Source organism: Artemia franciscana, chromosome 5 (assembly GCF_032884065.1).
Source record: "Artemia franciscana chromosome 5, ASM3288406v1, whole genome shotgun sequence".
NCBI lineage: Eukaryota > Metazoa > Arthropoda > Branchiopoda > Anostraca > Artemiidae > Artemia > Artemia franciscana.
In genome coordinates this window covers 29,331,351-29,351,314 of record NC_088867.1, presented here as the reverse complement: position 1 = coordinate 29,351,314, position 19,964 = coordinate 29,331,351, and the positions used below count along the sequence as shown (strand labels likewise).

At 35.5% G+C, this 19,964-nt stretch overlaps 1 protein-coding gene across 3 annotated transcripts in view; it reads left to right on the top strand.

Annotated features, from left to right (window-relative positions):
* The window catches only part of LOC136027231 (PDF receptor-like), a 214,135-nt gene that overhangs the window by 123,344 nt on the left and 70,827 nt on the right, over positions 1-19,964 (top strand). For all 3 annotated transcript variants that reach the window (XM_065704286.1, XM_065704287.1, XM_065704288.1), the window contains exons 6-7: positions 2,209-2,356; positions 11,205-11,307. In XM_065704286.1, coding sequence (XP_065560358.1) covers positions 2,209-2,356; positions 11,205-11,307 — 251 coding nt within the window. The remainder of the gene's footprint in view (positions 1-2,208; positions 2,357-11,204; positions 11,308-19,964) is intronic.

Here is a 19,964-nt window from a genome sequence, read left to right as displayed (position 1 = left end):
TTTTGTAGTTTTTGCCTTTTTTTATTTTTTTCAGTTTTTTTTTAGTTATTAGATTTTTACCTTTTTTTAGTTTTTTTTAGTTTTTTAGCTTTTTTAGTTTTTTTTTCTTTTTAGTTTTTTTTGTAGTTTTTACCTTTTTTAGTTTTTTTCTTCTTTTGTATTAGTGTGAAATAATTCAGACGTCATATGCGAACAAACATGACGTCACCTGATCCATCCACAGATCCACACACAGACAACTTATTTTTATATATATAGATAATTTCCAGTGAAGATACAAAACTAGACTTTGGTCTTACTAAATGGTTGTTGGTGAAACTGAGTAAGGTTTGCTGTAACGTTCCACTTCGCTGAAGCAACGGAAGTCTATTTGTTATAATTTCTGTTTATACATAATACAGGAAGATAGGCAAGAGAATTTCTGTGCTCTGAAATAATCACTTTTTGTTTTTTTTCGTGACGTCTCCAAGGGTTTTCTACCTCCCTTAGTTTACATAATACAGGAAGACAGGCAAGAGAATTTCTATGCTTTGAAATAATTATTTTTTTCATGACGTCTCCTAGGGTTTTCTATCTCCAGGAATAATTCCTCACTTTAAGTCTCTGCTCTCGAACATCGAAGAACTAATTTTTTTTCTGCTTCATTAAACGAAGCAAACGGTTTGGAACATGGTTCTAAAACTCAAAAATTACTGTGAAATTATTTCAATGTGGATGGTGAACAATTCAAAAGGTTGTTTAGGTGAATTATAGGCTCTTTTTCCCCTGTTGTAACTTTTAATTGTCTAATGTTGACGATTTTCAGAGGTTGATATACTCCGTGTTCTTTAAGTTCTTCACATAAAAATAATAACCAGGATTGAAAAGAATTTCAATCAAGAGTTCAATTCTTTATGATATTTAATTATTATCCAAAACATTTGGAAATTTTCTTGCAAGTAACAATAAAAGAAACTAACCATCAGTTGAAATATAAACACTCTCCTTCTACTAAATATACTATTGATCCTCCTTATTTTTCTTATATTCTTCTTCACTTAAGAGCTGATACAGCCAACATCTCAAACAGGTTTCCTTGTTGATAATTTATACAGTAGATATAAATCTTCATCTTCTCTTCTTTAAGCTTAGTCTGACTATTTTCCTAATGTTCTGTGAGTGACTGATATATGGCAATTCCACCCTAACAGGAAGGTTCTATCTTTTTAAAATTGCACATTATTTTCAGAAGCCAATAAAATTCTATAAATCCTTAACTGATTTTGTTATTCATAATTATTTTTAGTATTCTTTATAAAAAATTTAGACGATAGACGTTATTTTGTTGGTCCACTTTTCAGAATCCATGGAAAAGAATTGTCAAAATGTTTTAATTATAATTAGCTGCTCTTAAGTTTTGATTGATCAAACTGTTTAAAGAAGAAAGAGAACAATTAAATGTATTTATGACGAATCACAGAAGCAAAAGAAAAGAAAAGCCTATCTTTACCGTTTGTCTTCTCTATATTATAAAAACTAACCAGAGTCGAGGCAATATAGTTGATTTAGTAAAGAGTGAAGTGCCTCCCTGGCATTATATTTCCCTGGTCACTTCTCATAGAAGCAAGTAGTATACTATGCAGTACTCCGGCCGGAACATAATTTACATACTCCAAATACATTATTTGCTCACTCCAGCCGGAAAATAATTTTCACACTCCGGCAATAACATAATTTGCATATTCTAATCAGGGTCTAGCAACATTCACTTATGCCTAATTTACATAACCGGTTTACATTATCATAAATTTAACCTTAATGTCTCAGTAATCTCATGCTGTAATGTATGTTTTTAATATTTTGTAATCCAATGACAATTTTGTGAATCGAGTGAATCGGGGAAACGATTATTTCTAATTTAATCTGGTCTGGTCAGATACGCCCGCCAAACTTCATCGTCCTAGCTTATCTGGAAGCGCACAAACTAGCAAAAGCGGGACCGACAGACTGACAGTTCAACAGAAATTAAGATCGCTATATGTCACTTAGTAAGGACCAAGTGGCATAAAAAGAGTCTGAACAAAGAAGGAAAGGGAGGCTAGAATGATGGTTTAACCTTAATACTTATGCTGAAGAATTTGTGAACTGCGATTCGACTACAGACAAATAATTTCCTCATTTGCAGAAATTTGAGTTGAATTAGCTAATTACATGTCTAAAACTTTCCAGGTCTCTTCGTAACGCTCGTACTCGGCTTCACATAAACCTTCTTGCCACTTTGCTCATAAATGGGGTTCTCAGATTGATTTTATATTCAGACCTGGCATTCACCTTCTTTGAAACTTATGAAGAAACCATGAAAGGAATACATTCTATTGTAAGTTTTGTTTTTTATCAAGTCTCTTGCCAGAGCTGATTTGTTAAATCTTTCATAACTTGGTTCACACTGAAATAACTAGCAAAAAAAGCTAACTAAAACATATTAAAAAATTTGCGATGTCGTTAGGTTTCAAAAATAGTCGGCTAGTATAGTAATTTGGAGTAGGATAGCAGTTTTGCAGAATCACATTCATATAAAAATTTATAATAAATATAAAATGTCAAAAGATAAAATAATTACCTCAAACGCTTTTTATGTCATAATAATGTTTGGTGATTTTAGCTAGTTTTAATAATGGGCCCACAGTGCTTTGTGTCGGCTTAAATATTCTTTTAACTAGATTACTGCGTCACAGTGCACAGGCTTCAATTATGGTTAACAGCTCAAAACTTATAAAAATTATGTTCATCTAGATTTTACATAATAAATGCAAGGTTTTTTCTATAGAAAAATGAGTCTGTTTTACTTGAATAGTGAGTCCTTTATCCTCAGTAGGAACCCCTTAAAGAAGAAACTGTGAAGGTCATATGGACTTTGTTATAGGCGTTTTGAAGTTATTATTTTATCTGCAATTCAACTTGCGATTCACAATCCCGTTAGTATAACTGAAAGTAAAGACACCCGGCCATTTTTATAATACTTCTACTGCTCGTTATGTTTTCCTTCTCTTTCTGACTTAGAAGTTTTTCTGCCGGGTCATAACGGAAAAAAATATTTCACAGTTTCCAAGGTTTTAAATATCATCTTCTAACTCACATCTGCGCCTGAAATAGATAGGTATCACCAAGTATTGGCTTAAAGAATTAAAGAGCTGAATTCATTGCTGAAGGTTTGAAGCTATATTTTAAATAAACAAAAATTTGATCTATATAAATATAATCTAATCTTGATAATATTAAACATAAATATAATCATACTACCCTTCAACCCTCCCTCCCCCACCCAAAAAGCCAAAATAATTATGGCACTTTAGTGTAATCTAAACAAATAGCCTAAAAATAAAGTTTATTTGGCAGATTAATTTTCTAAACCTTTCAAAGAATGGATCTGAACTGAAGAAAATATCAGTAAAAATCTATTCTTTATTAGAATAATAAAAGAAAATACTGCTGATACAAATATACAGGTGCCTCAAACTAGTGTTCCCTCAACTTTTCAGAAATAAATTAAAACCCAAAATGAGGGCCTGAAGGCGTGTTTTCAAGAAACCATCACTACTCTTGAAAGCATTAAATAAAAAAAAAACAAGTTTTTTCAACTGATAGTTAGGAGCAACATTAAATTTAACACGAGCAGAAATTATTAAGTTTATGAATTGAGCTGCCTCCTTCTCAACACCTTGCTCTTTACGCTAAAGTTTTTTACTACTTTTGAAAAAAGCTTCTTATTGTTCCAAGTAAACGACCCTTGTGTTTCAGGAGTCGTTCTTCAGGAATTGGGACAAATTTTAACGCAAGGAGCGAGATTTTGAAGAGGAGGTTACCTCCTTCATATGCGTAATAATTTCTCTTTGTTTTAAATTTTAATGTTGCTCCTTACTTTCAGTTGAAAAAACTATTTTTTTTTAAATTTAACTTATGATCGTTTTTATGGCAATTGGTATTTACCAAGTGACCTATTGCGATCGCAAATTCTGTCCGTCTGTCGGTCTGTCTGTCCCGGTTTTGCTAGTTTAGGCACTTCCAAATAAGCTGGGACGATGAAATTTGGCATGCGTATCAGGAACCGCACCATATCAAATTAGAAATGGTCGTTTTCCCAATTCGACCATTGGGGGGGGGATTGGGGGGACGGTTAATTCGGGAAAATTAGAAAACATGAAGTATTTTTGAATTATGAACAGGTGATCGGATCTTAATGAAATCTTATATTTAGATTCATATCGTGTCTTAGAGCATTTATTGTAAACCCGACCTGATCCGGTGACAATGAAGGGAGTTGGGGGGGCCTAAAATCTTGGAAAACGATTAGAGTCGAGGGATCAGGATGAAACTTGGTGTCAAAATTAAGCACAAGTCCTAGATACGTTATTGACATAACCGGAACGGATTCACTCTCTTTGGGGGAGTTGGGGGGAGGGTTATTTTGGAAAAACTAGAAAAAATGAGGTATTTGTAACTTACGAAAGAGTGATCGGATCCTAATGAAATTTCATATTTAGAAGAACGTCGTAACTCAGATCTCTTATTTTAAATCCCTACCAGATACAGTGTCATTGGGAGGAGTTGGGGGGACGTAAATCTTGGAAAACGCTTAAAGATGAGAGATCAGGATGAAATTTGGTGGAAAGAATAAGCACAAGTCCAAGATACGTGACTGACATAACCGGACCGGATTCGCTCTCTTTGGGGGAGTGGGGGGGGGGTAATTTGGAAAAATTAGAAAAAAGAGGTATTTGTAACTTACGAACGGGTGATGGGATATTAATGAAATTTGATATTTAAAAAGATCTTGTGCTTTAGAGCTCTTATTTTAAATCCCGACCAGATCCGGTGACATTTAGGGGAGCTGGAGGGGGAAACCGGAAAGCTTGGAAAACGTGAAAATTAACGTATCTTTAATCTTTATCTTTATCTTACGAGTAGGTGATCGGATCCTAATGAAACTTGATATATAGAAAGCGACATCTTATGTCTCAGATGCCTGATTTTCAATTTGAATCGGATCCGGGGACATAGGGAGCTGGCAGGGGGAAACAGAATCTTTGAAACTGGAAATCTTTGAAAACACTAAGAGTGGAGAGATCGAGATTAAACTTGATGGGAAGAATAAGCACAAGTTTTAGATACATGATTGACATAACTGAAACAGATCCGCTCTCTTTGGGTGAATTGGGGGGATTTCCAGTGCTTTGGCGAGTTCGGTGGTTTTGGATGTGCTAAGATGCAAAAAATTGGTAGGGGTGTCAGAGACCTGCACATATGGACTTGATAATAGTCATTTCCCTGATTCGACCATCTGGGGGGCTGGGGGGAGAGGAAAAATTGGAAAAAATGAGGTATTTCTAACTTACGAATGGGTGATAAGATCTTAACGAAATTTGATGTTTAGAAGGACCTCGTGTCTCAGAGCTCTTATTTTGAATCCCAACTGTATCCGGTGATATTGGGGGAGTTTGAGGGGGAAACGGGAAATCTTGGAAAACGCTTAGAATGGAGAGATCGGGATGAAACTTGGTAAGAAGAATAAGCACAAGTCCTAGATAAACAATTGACATATCCGGACTGAATCCGGTCTCTTTGGGGGAGTTGGGGGGATGTTAATTCGGAAAAATTAGAGAAATTGAGGTATTTTTAATTTCATAACGAGTGACCGTATCCTAGTGAAATTTGATATTTAGAAGGAACTCATGTCTCAGAACTCTTATCTTAAATCCTGACCAGATCTTTTGACATTTGGGGGAGTTGAAGAGGGAAATCAGAAATCTTGGAAAACGCTTAGAGTGGAGAGGTTGGGATGAAACTTGGTGGTTAGTATAAGCAAGTGTCGTAGATACGTGATTGACGTAACCAGATTGGATCCGCTCTCTTTGGGGGAGTTAGGGGGAGGTCCAGTATTTTGTCGATTTCGGTGCTTCTGGACGTACTAGGACGATGAAAATCGGTGGGCGTGTCAGGTACCTGCACAAATTGACTTGACAAAGTTGTTTTTCCCGATTGTACCATCTGAGGGGCTGAAGGGGGAGGAAAAATTGGAAAAAATGAGGTATTTTGAACTTATGAATGGTTGATCGGATCTTAATGAATTTTGATATTTAGAAGGACCTCGTGTGTCAGAGCTCTTATTTTAAATCCCGACCGGCATTAAACCTCTGATTTTCCTTTTAAACCAATGTATTGATTCTTAGAATTTTGCTAGAGCTCATGCCATATAAGCTCTTGGCTCTCCTCTAGACATCCTCTAGACATGTGCATCCTGGTGAAAACTTACATGTTATATCCAAAGGCGTAAATATTGGGCTTTTCAACCATGATGGACAAAGTGGTTCTCTCAAAATTTTAAATCGGTCGATTTTGGGGAAAACAGGGTGGGGGGAAGGGGCCTAGTTACCCTTCAATTTTTGTGGTCACTTAAAAAGGACACTAGAACTTCCGTTAGAATGAGCTCTCTAACGATATTATAGGACCAATGGGTCGATACGATCACCCCTGGGTGAAAAAAAATTCACACATCCGTGATATTTCTTCTGGCGGCAATACAAAATTCCACATTTTTTCAGGTAGAAGCTTGAAACTTCTACAATACGGTTCTCTGATTTGTAGAATTTGATGGTTTGATTTTCATTAGGGTTTTTAGAATTTTTAGAGACAAAACCTAAGGAAACTTATATATATATCAGCATAAAATTTGATTCTTTTGATATAACTATTGGTATCAAAATTCTGTTTTGGGAGTTTGGTTACTATTGATTCAGGTCGCTCCTTACTTACAGCTCGTCACCGCGAACTGTTTGATAGGTACTTTCAAGATATTAAATTCTCCAGAAGTTCAATGTAATAGTCTGCTTAGTGCTAGCGCTAGGTATCCAAGTAGCCCAAAATTATGATTTAAGTAGATGATCTAAAGTCGAAGTAACGGCCTGGAGAGGCAGTTTTAAAGCTTATCAAACAGTTCGTGGGAACGAACTGTAGTAAGGAGCGACCCGGCTCAATAGTAAACGAAACTCTAAAAAACGGGATTTTGATGCTAAAATATACATAAAAAGAATCGGATTTTCATCCTGATTTTAAATATATAAGTTCCATCAAATTTAGTCTTTGTCATCAAAAGTTACGAGCCTGAGAAAATTTACCTTATTTTAAAAAATAGGGAGAAACACCCTTTTAAAGTCATAGAATCTTGACGAAAATCACACCATCGCATTCGGCGTATCAGAGAATCCTATAGCAAAAATTGCAAGCCCCTATCTACAAAAATGTGGAATTTCGTATTTTTTGCCAGAAGACAAATCACGGGTGCGTGTTTATTTGTTTGTTTATTTTTTTCCCAGGGGTCATCGTATCGACCAAGTGGTCCTAGAATATCGCAAGAGGGCTCATTCTAACAGAAATGATAAGTTCTAGTGCCCTTTTTAAGTGACCAAAAAATTGGAAGGCACCTAGGCCCCCTCCCACGCTCATTTTTTCTCCGAAGTCAACGGATCAAAATTTTGAGATAGCCATTTTGTTCTGCATAGTCAAAAACCATAATAACCATGTGTTTGGGAATGAATTACTCCCCCACAGTCCCTGGGGAAGGGGCTGCAAGTTACAAACTTCGACCAGTGTTTACATATAATAATGGTTATTGGGAAGTGTACAGACGTTTTCAGGGGATTTTTGTTTTGTTATGGGGGTGGGGTGGAGGGGGGGCTATGTGGGAGGATCTTTCCTTGGAGTTAGTCATGGGGGAACAAAAATTCAATGAAAAGGGCGCAGGATTTTCTCAAATTACTATAAAAAAAACCAATGAAGCAATAAACATGGAAAACTTTTTTCAATTGAAAGTAAGAAGTAGCATTGAAACTTAAAACGAACAGAGGTTATTACGCATATGAGGGGCTCTAAAAATACTTTAGCACAAAGAGCGAGGTATTTAGGAGGAGATAAATACCTTGCTCTTTATGCAATAGTATTTTTTAGTAATTTCAACTATTTATTCTACGGCCTTTCTGATTCAGGGGTCATTCTTAAAGAATTGGGACACACTTACGATTTAGTGTAAAGAGCGAGGTATTAACGAGGGTAAAAACCCCCCTCATATACATAATATTAAGAATATAAAAGTTTGTTACGTAAGTTAATTCTTAAGTTATGTATATTTTTTACTAATAAAAACATTCGTTAAAAATTAAAATTTATAGTTGCCTTTTTATGTAACCGAAAAATTGCAGTGCAACTAGGCCTCCTTCCCCACCTCTTATTTCTCAAAATCATCTGATCAAAACTAAGAGAAAGTCATTTAGCCAAAATAGGAATTAATATGCAAATTTCATTTTAATAATTTATGTTTGGAGAGCCAAAATCAAACATGCATTAATTCAAAACGTTCAGAAATTACATTAAAAAAACTAGTTTTTTTTAACTGAAAGTAAGGAGCGACATTAAAACTTAAAACGGACAGAAATTACTCCGTATATGAAATGGGTTGTCCCCTCGGCAATCCCTCGCTCTTTACGCTAAAGTTTGACTCTTTGCCACAATTCTGCTTTTTAAAACAATTAAAAGCTTTAGCGTAAAGAGCGAGGGATTGCGGAGGGGAGAACCTATTTCATATAGGAGTAATTTCAGTTCGTTTTAAGTTTTAATGTTGCTCCTTACTTTCAGTTTAAAAAAAACTAGTTTTCTTTTTATATAATATGCTCTAAGGGATGACTTAACCCCAATATGCTCTGTGGCTAGGCTGTTATTGCAAATTGAAAACTATTTAAGGATATGTTTTTCAATGGGAAAGGGGGGCTTGGGTAATCTAAGGAATGCCTCTGGGCATGGAACAAATACTGTCAGAAAATGTTGATTCAAATCCAAAGGGACTATTTGTATCCAGGTGGTCAAAAGGGTGTACCAATAATGCAGCCCAAAAACGGCTGAGATTTCTAAGTCAGGTGCTAGCCACATTCTCCCTCGTGGAAAATTCTCCCCAAAAAACTCTCCCGTGAATTTAGCTCATGAAACCTAGGTTAACATAAAATAGTCTTTTTGTGCCTTAGGATTTTTCTGATTCCTATCCCTTTCTTTTATCTTCGTTTTGTGTTTTCAGTTAAAGGTCACTTTTTCAGAATTTTACGTATAGGAAAATATCACACGTGGATTTGCTTGAAACAGTTTTCAAAAAAAGAGAAAAAGAAATACAAAGGTTGCATTAACCGTGAAGAAGTAATTTATGTTCGTTCTAAATTTCAACGCTGAAGAGATGCTGAAGAGAGATTTTTGGGCAACCCGCCCCTCCCCATTTCTTGCTCTTGTTCGGTGCCCTCTCTGCTCAATACTGATCGAAATTTGGAATTGTCATTTTGTTCGAACTAGCCAAGAGTTTTAATAGCTATACTTCCAGAAATATCAATCCCCCATAGCCCCAGGGCAAGGACTGCAAATTATGCACTTTGCCCATTGCTTACATGTAGGATCTATTTCCAGGGAAAGGGAAAATATTTGATTCCGAGTGCAATCGAATAGATAAGGCCATTAATATCGTTTATCAAAAGGAGGGATCTTCACTATTTTAAGAACGGCATTATTTTGAAAAATAGGCAGAAAAACCCCCCTAAAGTCATAGAATCTTGACGAAAATCACACCATCACATTCGGCGTATCAGAGAACCCTACAGCAAAAATTTCAAGCTCCTATCTACAAAAATGTGGAATTTCGTATTTTTTGCCAGAAGACAAATAACAAATCATCCCATTAACGACCAGTCCCAAGAATCCAGTCCAAGAAGTCATAGAATCTTAGCGACCATCCCATTAACGACCAGACCACACCATCCCATTCGGCGTATCACAGAACCCTATACTAAAAATTTCAAAAATTTCATATCTACAAAAATGCGGAATTTCGTATTTTTTGCCAGAAGGCAAATCACGGGTGCGTGTTTATTTGTTTTTTTTTTCCAAGGGGTCATCGTATCGACCAAGTGGTCCTAGAATGTCATAAGAGGGCTCATTCTAAAGGAAATTAAAAGTTCTAGTATCCTTTTTAAGTGACCAAAAAAATTGGAGGGCACCTAGGCCCCCTCCCACGCTCAGTTTTTCTCCAAAGTTAATGGATCAAAATTTTGAGACAGCCATTTTGTTCCGCATAGTCAAAAACCATAATAACTATGTCTTTAGGAATGACTTACTCCGCCACAGTCCTTGGGGGAGGGGCTGCAAGTTACAAACTTCGACCAGTGTTTACATATAATAATGGTTATTGGAAAGTGTACAGATGTTTTCAGGGGATTTTTTTTTGGTTTTTGGGGTGGGGTTGAGGCAAGGGGGGCTATGTGGGAGGATCTTTCCTTGGAGAAATATGTCATGGGAGAACATAAATTCAATGAAAAGGGCGCAGGATTTTCTAAAAGTACTATAAAACAAAAAAACAATGAAAAAATAAACATGGAAAAGCCAAAATCAAACATGCATTAATTCAAAAACGCTCAGAAATTACATAAAAAAAAACTAGTTTTTTTAACTGAAACTAAGGAGCGACATTAAAACTTAAAACGAACAGAAATTACTCCGTATATGAAATAGGTTGTCCCCTCCGTAATCCCTCGCTCTTTACGCTAAAGTTTGACTCTTTGCCACAATTCTGCTTTTTAAAACAATTAAAAGCTTTAGCGTAAAGAGCGAGTGATTGCGGAGGGGACAACCCATTTCATATACGGATTAATTTCTGTTCGTTTTAGGTTTTAATGTCGCTCCTTACTTTCAGTTAAAAAACTAGTTTTTTTTATGTAATCCACTTGTAAAGGCCGAAAGATTTTGTTATCAATTGCCAAACTTCGAAAAAAAAAATTCAATTTGACTTTGAATCTGGCTAAAGTCCTAGAGAACTGCCTTATCAAGGCCCATAATCAAAATGAAATATATTTTAAGGTATTATTAGTGTAACTCATTCAAAAACAGTACAAGTGTTCTTTCTTTGCATTATCTTCAAAACATTAAAATAAGGAAAAGAATGAAGGTCAGAACTGGAAAAATCTTAAATGGAAAGTAATTTTGACTCTAGATCCATTCAACATAATTTCATCCACATCGCAAAACCACTTTGAGATAGAAAGAAGTTCATCTCCCCTGCTTGACCATTCTTTGATTCTGAATTTTTAATTATTTAATTGCTTTTCATTTTATTTTTCAACTTTTTCCACTGTTTTTTTTTTTAGAAAATGTTGTGCGAGTTCATGTACATCCTACTAGAGTTCTCAAAAATGGCCGTTTTCTTCTGTATGCTAATGGAAGGACTCTACCTACAGAACCTGATATCTGGTAACTGAATTGGTCATAAGTTATTCGTTATTACAAGTGCCATATTACTTTTCAAAAGGCTTAACCGAAAATTTCGCTGTTTTAACCAAATTTAAATAAATAAGTCTTTCCATTTTAGAGATGTATTTTTTACAAAAATTAACTTTTTTTTCCATTCCTTTGCAAAAGTCCAAAAATTGTTTTTATCTGATATTTCGTAGAGAAGTGGGACACCCCCCTAAAATGTTTTATAAATTGCATTTGTTTTCATTCTTAATGTTGCTCTTTATTTCCTTCTAGTCAAACCTTTTCTTAAGTTTAATTACTGTTTGTTTTAATATCACATTCAAGTCTAAATATGAATAGGATTCCTAATCGTATCAATCCTCTGGTCTTTGCATTCAAGTTAACTCTTACATAGCATTTAAAGTAGAAGAGAGGCTCATTTTTATATTTTTCAAAATAAGATAACACTTTACCTAGCGCTTAGTAACCTAGTACTTTATTAAAAACACAAACCCGACACAACAAAACCAGATTAAGAGGAAAAATATTTTTTAAAGAACCTTTGTAAAATAAAAGACTAACTTGTTTATATTTCGATAGTCTTTCACTGGCCTTGAAATGAACAAGATTTACAGTACCAAATTAATTTTCTGAAAAACTCAAGCATAGTTTTAAGTAAAGCGCCAATGGTTCAGAATTCTATAAAACATGGGAAAATAACAGAAGCCAGTTTTTAGGATTTTTTTTTCCAAAATATATCCATAAACAGTGAAGCAGTAGCTTTGGTCCGTTTTAAGTTTCAACTTTGCTCGAAATTTTCGTCAAAAAAACATTTTCCAAGATTAATTTTCGTATATACTTTAGATTCTAAAATACGACACAAAATACTTTAAACAAAGATCTTTGTCCAGCTTAGGCTAGGTTTTACTTCGCTTCTCTATTAAATTGTCCCCTAAGAGTATTTATAATTAGTCACCTAAAGAGTTCATGGAGTATATTTTCCTTGGTATCTTTGAGGGGCTCTAGATAAAAAATTTAATTATTTATGAAATCTTATCCTGTACGAAACATTTACAGATTTTTGAAGCCTAAAGTATATTAAAAGAATTAAGATATTCAATTACATAAAATTTTATTATTATTACAATTATTCGGTTGCAATGCTGCAAAGAATTTTGAACTTCTTATTCGAAAACATTATTTTATTATCATTGCCTCTTGGACATTAACATTCTATGAGAACAAAAATTAAGTTGCACCGTTGGAGCCACCATGGTTGAAAATTCTATGCAGAATATTTACAGTCTCCAATCTTGAACAACAAGAAAAATCACGTTTTGTATGGATCTGCATGCTTTCTTTCTTCTTCTTCATTTTGTCTTTGCCACATGTGGGCACTCGAAAGTTAATACTTTATTTAAAAAATTGTCTGGACTAAGATTTGAACTTGGATTTTTACGGGTACACAAGTGTTTTTGTTTTCTCTTTTACAATTTTTGCTATCTGCAATTACTCGTTTATTACGTGTTATAAATTTATGACACTAAGATTGCCTACAACTCGAGATTTTACCACCACTTGATGTTTTTTATGCTATTTTCAAATATAAATCTGCAAAAAAGCATGTTGATGTGATCAGAGCTTTGAATTATGACTTTAAATGCTCAATTTAAATTGAACTGCAAAACTCTACAATGCTGCAGGTGCCTACTACTTCTAGTTTTATTAAAGGAGTCTGGTAGAGGGACCTGTGCAACCTTGCTTCCTGCCTTTTCCCCAGTATCATGAAAAACAACTTGTTTTGGAGATCTTTTTTGGATTACTTTACATAATTTTTAATGAAAACAAATAAACGAATTTGCACCACCCTTAGATCTTGACAGTTATATTTGCCATCCCCCCTCCAATGTTGATGTGAATTGACACGACTATTTTTACCCAGAAATAGCCTAGACACTATCACTAGCTTAGTTCCGTTAGTCGGAAAACGATTATAATATTTATCAGGGAACTGGGGGAGGGGATACAAAATAGGCAATTTCTAGCCTCAAACTTAGTACTTTCGACCATGGAGATTATGATATCCTTTTCAAGCTTTCAAGTCTTTCCACTCCAGAAATAGAAGCCAAAGTTCCACTTTTTGGTGTCATATGGCGTTTTATATTAGTGATATCAAGTCTAATTTAGAAAGCATGTAGAAATGTAAATCAGATTTCAAATGAGCTTTTGAACAGCTCTCTATAATGGTCCAATAGCCCATTAGCGATAAAAAAAAACACAGCCAAAATTTGGGACATACCAATGCTTTCCTTGCTGTTTCAATTGAGGGAATGTAATTTGCTTGTATGGAGTTTTTGGGAATGATTATTCCCATGATGTACTTTACATTTCAATCCAGCGCCATTTTCGGAGGGTTTCAGACCTTTTATAATAAATTTAAAATGATTATTATCTAAATTGAAGTGATTTTCTACTGATTTCCGGTTGTTTTGGCATCGTGGCTATAAACACAGGATTTTTTTCGTTATGTGGTCTACAAAATGGCTTTTATTTGGTCCAAGAAGTTTAGTGGATATAAACAGGAGTGATGCCAAGTCTTCAAGGCACTCTCCAAGACGCTAGACAATTGTCTAATTAAGTTAATATATATTTGGCAAATATATAGTAAGCTATTTTTCTTCAAGACGTTTTTCAAGACATTTCAAGACATTTTTCAAGATATTTTTCTTCAAAATATTTTTCAAAACGTTTTTCAAGGTTTATTTCTTCAAGATAATTTACAAGACGTTTCAAGACCTTTTCAAGATATTTATCTTCGAGACGTTTAAAGACGTTTTTCAAGACATTTTCAAGATTTGCTCCTTAAAGGGATTTTCCAAGACGTTTGTCCAGTGGGGAACACCCACATGTAATAAAATAATGTTAGTACCCCCTTAATAATTCATAAGGCTTCCAGTAGTTATGCCAAGCCCTCAGAGCATTCACTAAGTCACTATTCTATTGTTTACTTAAGCTACTGGATATTAGGCAAATGCATAGTAGGCTATTTTTCTTCAAGACATTTTCAAGATGTTTTTCAAGATGTTTCAAGACGTTTTTAAAGACGTTTTCTTTCATTTCATTTCTTTCATTTTCAAGACGTTTCAAGGTGTTTTCAAGATCTTTTTCTTCAAGACAATTTTTTCAAGACAGTTTTCAAGGGTTTTTTTTCAATTCCTTTTTTCACGAAATTTTTCTTCAAGACGATTTTTAAGACGCTACTCAAATAAGGAACCCTCGAAAGTGCACCAGGAGCCATGCCTAGCACTGAAGGCTAATAGCCTTCCTAACTTCCCCTCATTTAAACATCAACATTTTTATTGGTGGCATAAGCAGGTTAAACCTATTCTAAACCATAGTTATGCAGTCTATCTGCAAGAACGATTTAAATCGGAACCGCGGACAGACTCAAGACAAAATTTACCAATGGCCTTACTCAGTTAGGTTCTCATTCGATCAATAACCGGAATATGTTCTTACTTAGATCTAAACGATCAAGTCCTTAATCAGAGCAAAAATGAACTAAGTCCAAGCTACAGACTGAATCTGCAAACAAATGAGCTAATTCTTAGCTCAGCTGAAAAGGGGCCAAGTCCAGGCCTGGTGAAGAAAACATCTAAGAACTGATACGCAATTCAACGAGTGAGGTCCATGTTGTGACCTGAGCTACTGCTGAAACAAGTTAGCTGCTGAGTTCAGGCGTCACTTTTGTATACCTTTAAATAAAATGAAACTGAAATTAAAAGTAGTGACGAAAATAAAGGTCAAATCGTTTGTTTTGTTCCTATTAAATGGATTAGTGTTTTGTTATTTTAGGGAACATATTTATGTTACAGCAAAAAACCTACTATTTAACATGTATACTTTTTTCAGTTTCTAAAAATAAAGTTCGACCATAAAAACCCACCCTCAAAATTTAGAAATTTATAAGCCGAAAATGCAGCTTTTTTGACAATTACAGACCCCCCTCCCCCTCCAAAAAACAAAGCCAACTGTTAGTGGTTATATCCTTTCTTTAGGTGGAATGGTGCCTCAGGATATTGTACACATGTTCCTGTCACCTTTTCAGAGCTAGTGCTAAAATATCCTCCAGCGAATACAAATAATGAAATGTCTATGCAGTCCAAAATTTCAAGAATTACATAAAACCATACTAGTTTTCCACATAGTAGTGTGCTTCTATCTGACCCACATTATTATGCGGTCTATTATGATTTCCTTGGTAAAAACAAGAGCCAAGAGCTCATAAGACACTTGTGACGAGGTTGGAAGAGCCAAGAGCCAAGAACCTTTAGCCCCCCAGATGGTCTAATCGGGTAAAACGACTTTTATCAAGTCAATTTGTGCAGGTCCATGACACGCCTAACAATTTTCATCGTCCTAGCACGTCCAGAATTACCGAACTCACCAAAGAACAGGACCTCCCTAACTCCCCCAAAGAGAGCGGATCCGGTCCGGTTATGTGAATGACGCATCTAGAGCTTGTGCTTATTCTCGAACTTGCCAGAGCACTGGAAATCCCCCCAACTCCCCCAAAGAAATCGGATCTGGCCCGTTTGTGTCAATAACGCATCTAGAACTTGTGCTTATTTTTCCCATCAAGTTTCTTCTCGATCCCACCACGCTAAGCGTTTTCCAAGTCTTCTGGTTTTCAAGATTTCCGTTTCAACCCTCTACCCCCCAACGTCCTCGAATCCGATCCGAATTGAAAAAGCAGCTTCTGAGACATGACATCTTTCTGTATATCAATTTTCATTACCATCTGATCACCAATTCATAAGATAAACATACCTTATTGTTCGCGATTTATAAGAATAGAAGAGTAGAAATGAAAGTAAAGAGTGACACTGAAATTTTAAACCAGAATATAGTATTGAAAATACGAAAAGCATCCATCATATAGTTTGCGCCGTTTCCGACCAAATTTAACCAGTGCTTTATGGTAAACTTATTAAAGTGTAACAAACTTATCCATATGGCAGTGATGTTTTATGTATCATTATTTTACATATTGTTTGCGGTAGACAATTAGCCGCTTTTGATTTTACACAAAATTAGGCTTATTGTATGAAATACGTTTTACTTAGTATATTCCTTCTTGAAATATTCAGTAGCAATTCATTCCTCATTGAATGAACATCTTTGCTGTGCATTGTTTGTTAGCTGGCTGACGTCATAACAGCGAATTTGATTTTTGAATACGGATAGATTTGAATAAGTTGAATAGCAGCAGTTTGGGATGTCGAAATACGGCGGGAAAAATTGACAGGCTAACACGTTCCACCGGGGCCAATCCATGAGGGTGTCTGCCTTCGCATAGCGTGGCCTTGTCGACTAAAGATAAGTAAACTTCCGTTTTATTTTGTCTTTATTTTCATCATGGTACAATTTCTAAAGCAAAATTTGGCGTTAGCACAGTTCAAGGGATATCCCGTTTGGCCAATTCGGATTGTAAGCATCACCAGCCAAGAAGAGTCCTTGCCGAAATCATTTTATTGTGCTATGGATCCCATGACTTTCAAAATGTATTAAAAGTGAATCTTCTTTCGTATAATGAGAGTTATTCGGAAGCTTCGGAAAAAACACCTAAGTGCGTCAATCAAGCTTTCCGCGAGTGCGCGCCTTCTGATATTTACCATCACTTTTTGAAAAAGAATGTTGCAAAAGGCCTTGGCGCTGATCCAACGGTTATAGCTTCAACAGAAACGTCTGCTATCAGAAATCAGCTTACTTAGCTCAAGATGACGTATCAAAGCTTAAAGCTGGTCTAGTTAAGGATATAGAGAAAAAAGTTCAAGAAAAGGTGAATACCATCGGAAGCGCAGCAGGCTCAGCGCAACTAGCCGCTACGAACTTTGAATTGATTGTTTCGGAAACATATGATTCGATCACGCTGGAATACAACAGAAAATTTGATAAAATTTAAAGATTGTTTTCCACTCTGAAAAGCTAGATTGCGACATTTAGAGCTTCGGGTAGCTATAATGGAGGAAAGTCAGGATGATTATAAACAGGAGCGATTACTTGATTCTTTTTTTTTAGTGAAACAGGCCCTCGGAACCGACCTGGGCACTGCCGTGCTGGACATAACAAAGACAATTAGTGTTAATGTGCGTATAGAACAGATGTTGTCCGTGAACCGTTTCAGACTACCGAACGCAACGTCAAATAACCAGACACCGTCGCCCTTTGTGTCAGTTTTCTTTAAATTTGTGACTAAAAGATATGGCGCATACTGTTTTCAAAGCGAGATCAAAGTTTGCTAATTCAAGTCTACTCGTTACTGGATATCTTACGAAAGCAAAAAAATCGATTCTTGATGGTGCGAGAAACTGATATTTTGTAAAGAACGTGTGAACTGATCGTGGCCGTGTTTACAAACGTGAGCAAGCTGATAACTTTCCAAAACGCATACGTTCACTTGTTGAAACTATTTAGTTTTTAGTCTATTTGTGATTTTGTGTTATTTTTTTTTCTTATTTGTTTTTTCAGTATTTCGGTTCTTATTTCATATTTTTTTTTCTTTGTTTATTTTTTTTGCTGGTATGATGAAATTAGTGATTTTCTTATAAATGATGGAATGATATTTCTCCATTGAAGATATTTATGTGTAATCCAATAAAGCTGGGGGGGTAGTGGTACGTGATGAATCCTAGTTTGATGGTAATTAAAATTTGCCTGAATATAGCTCCAGTGACATCCTCTCCCGGGGTAAACGACTGCTTCAGCTTCAAAATAATCCAATTGATGTTCTTAGTTTAATAAATAATTCAGTAGGTCAGTATAATAAATTTACATCAGATCCCCATTTTGCAGCTGTTAGTAAGAATATTTTGAATTTAGATGAAGTTTTTAACGGAGAGGTAGTTTTTCTATGCTTCAGCTAAATCTTCAAGGTCTTTGCTCTTCATTTGATGAGTTAAAACAAATAGTTCGTAGTGACAACCCCAATTTTATTGGTCTTTTTGACACTTTCCTCGATTCGAAAACCGAATCTCTTTTGCATCTCCCTGCGTATAAGATGGAGCATTTGAACCGTAGTAGGATGGCTGAAGGTGGCCTTGCTGTTTATGTTTCGGAATATCTTCCGTACTCTGTAAGACATGACCTGTCAAGAAATGAAAAAGGGATTTTTGAATCTATATCTATTGAGATTAAAACCCAAACTAAACCTCTGATTGTTGGTATTATATACCGGTCTCCTAGTGTGTCTGTTCCTTCTTTTCTTCAGATTGTCAATGAGCTTTTGGAAGCAATCCACCAATAATCATGTGAACTTGTCATTATGGGTTACTTCAATATTAATTTTTGTTAACGGGGGTCATCTTCTTTTTTGGATTTTCTCTCAGCTATGCTTGCTTGTGGCACATTACTTTCAGCATGTCTTCCAACTCACATAACTGATATTACAACTTCTTTGCTTGATAATGTTTTTTCATCGTTGACTTTGGTGCAAAATTCTGTATTGACGAGTGATATTTCAGACCATTTACCTGTTTTTTCCGTGTATGATCTTTTTGACTCCTTATCTAAGAGGTACCAGGGAGCTGGATTTTCGTCTTTATAATTTTATGATCAGGAGTTGGCTCTTCCTAGATCGCGGTTGGCAGATCATTCGTGTGGTATTTTTGAAAATAAATCTGACGTAGATTGACTTTTTAATACTTTTTATGACTCTTTGAAAGAAACTATATTGGATAATTACTATGCATCCCAGTTGAATCATGGATCGAAGAGAAAGGCCCCTTTGAACCCTTGGCCGACTCCCGGACTCCTTAAAATCTGGTTTCAAAAATAACCTTTCGAAGGCTTACAGGTCCTCTGAGCCACCTTCGTGCGATTATCGACTTCAGATTTTTAAAGCTTACAGAAGGGTTTAATATTCGCTTTGCCAGAGGACCAAATCGTTATTTTAATATAGTAAATTCTCTGTTTGCTGGTAATGATATTAAGAAAACATGGCAAGAAATCAATTCTGTTTTCAGAAGAACTTCTTGACCCCCATTTGTCCCTTCAAGTGTTTTTACTAATGGTAAAATTGTAAAGGGTGACTGAAAGTCCAAAACGCACTTACTTCTTACTTTGCTAATATCAGGAGAACTACGGCCTCTTCTGTAAGTCCTTCTTCTTTTCTAAGTGATTTTAGGTCTTACCTTGGACCTCTTTGTCTTAAATCAATGGCTTTGGAGCCTATCTATGAAGCTGAAACCAGAATTGTTAATGGTTTGAAGGATTTTTCATCTTCTGGTCCAGACCGTATTTCTACTAAGGTTGTCAAATTCATTCTTCCTATAATCGTTTCTGCTCTTACGAGACTTGTCAATAAGTCTTTTGAAAAGGGTGTCTTCCCAAGTGATTCAGAGCGTGCTCGTATTATTATACTCGACCTCTTGCCTCTCTTGATTTTCTTAATTCTAAACATTTTTTGTGATTCCCATTTTTTAGGGCAAAGCACTCAACTGAGCATGCAACATTCGACAATGAATCTGTCAAATTATATACATACATCTCTTGACACTGGTCTGATAACTGCTGCTCTTTTGACTCAATTAAACACAAGATTCTTCTTTGGAAACTATCCCATATTGGCATGCGAGGGAGTACACATCTGAAATAGTGCGTGATGTTCCACA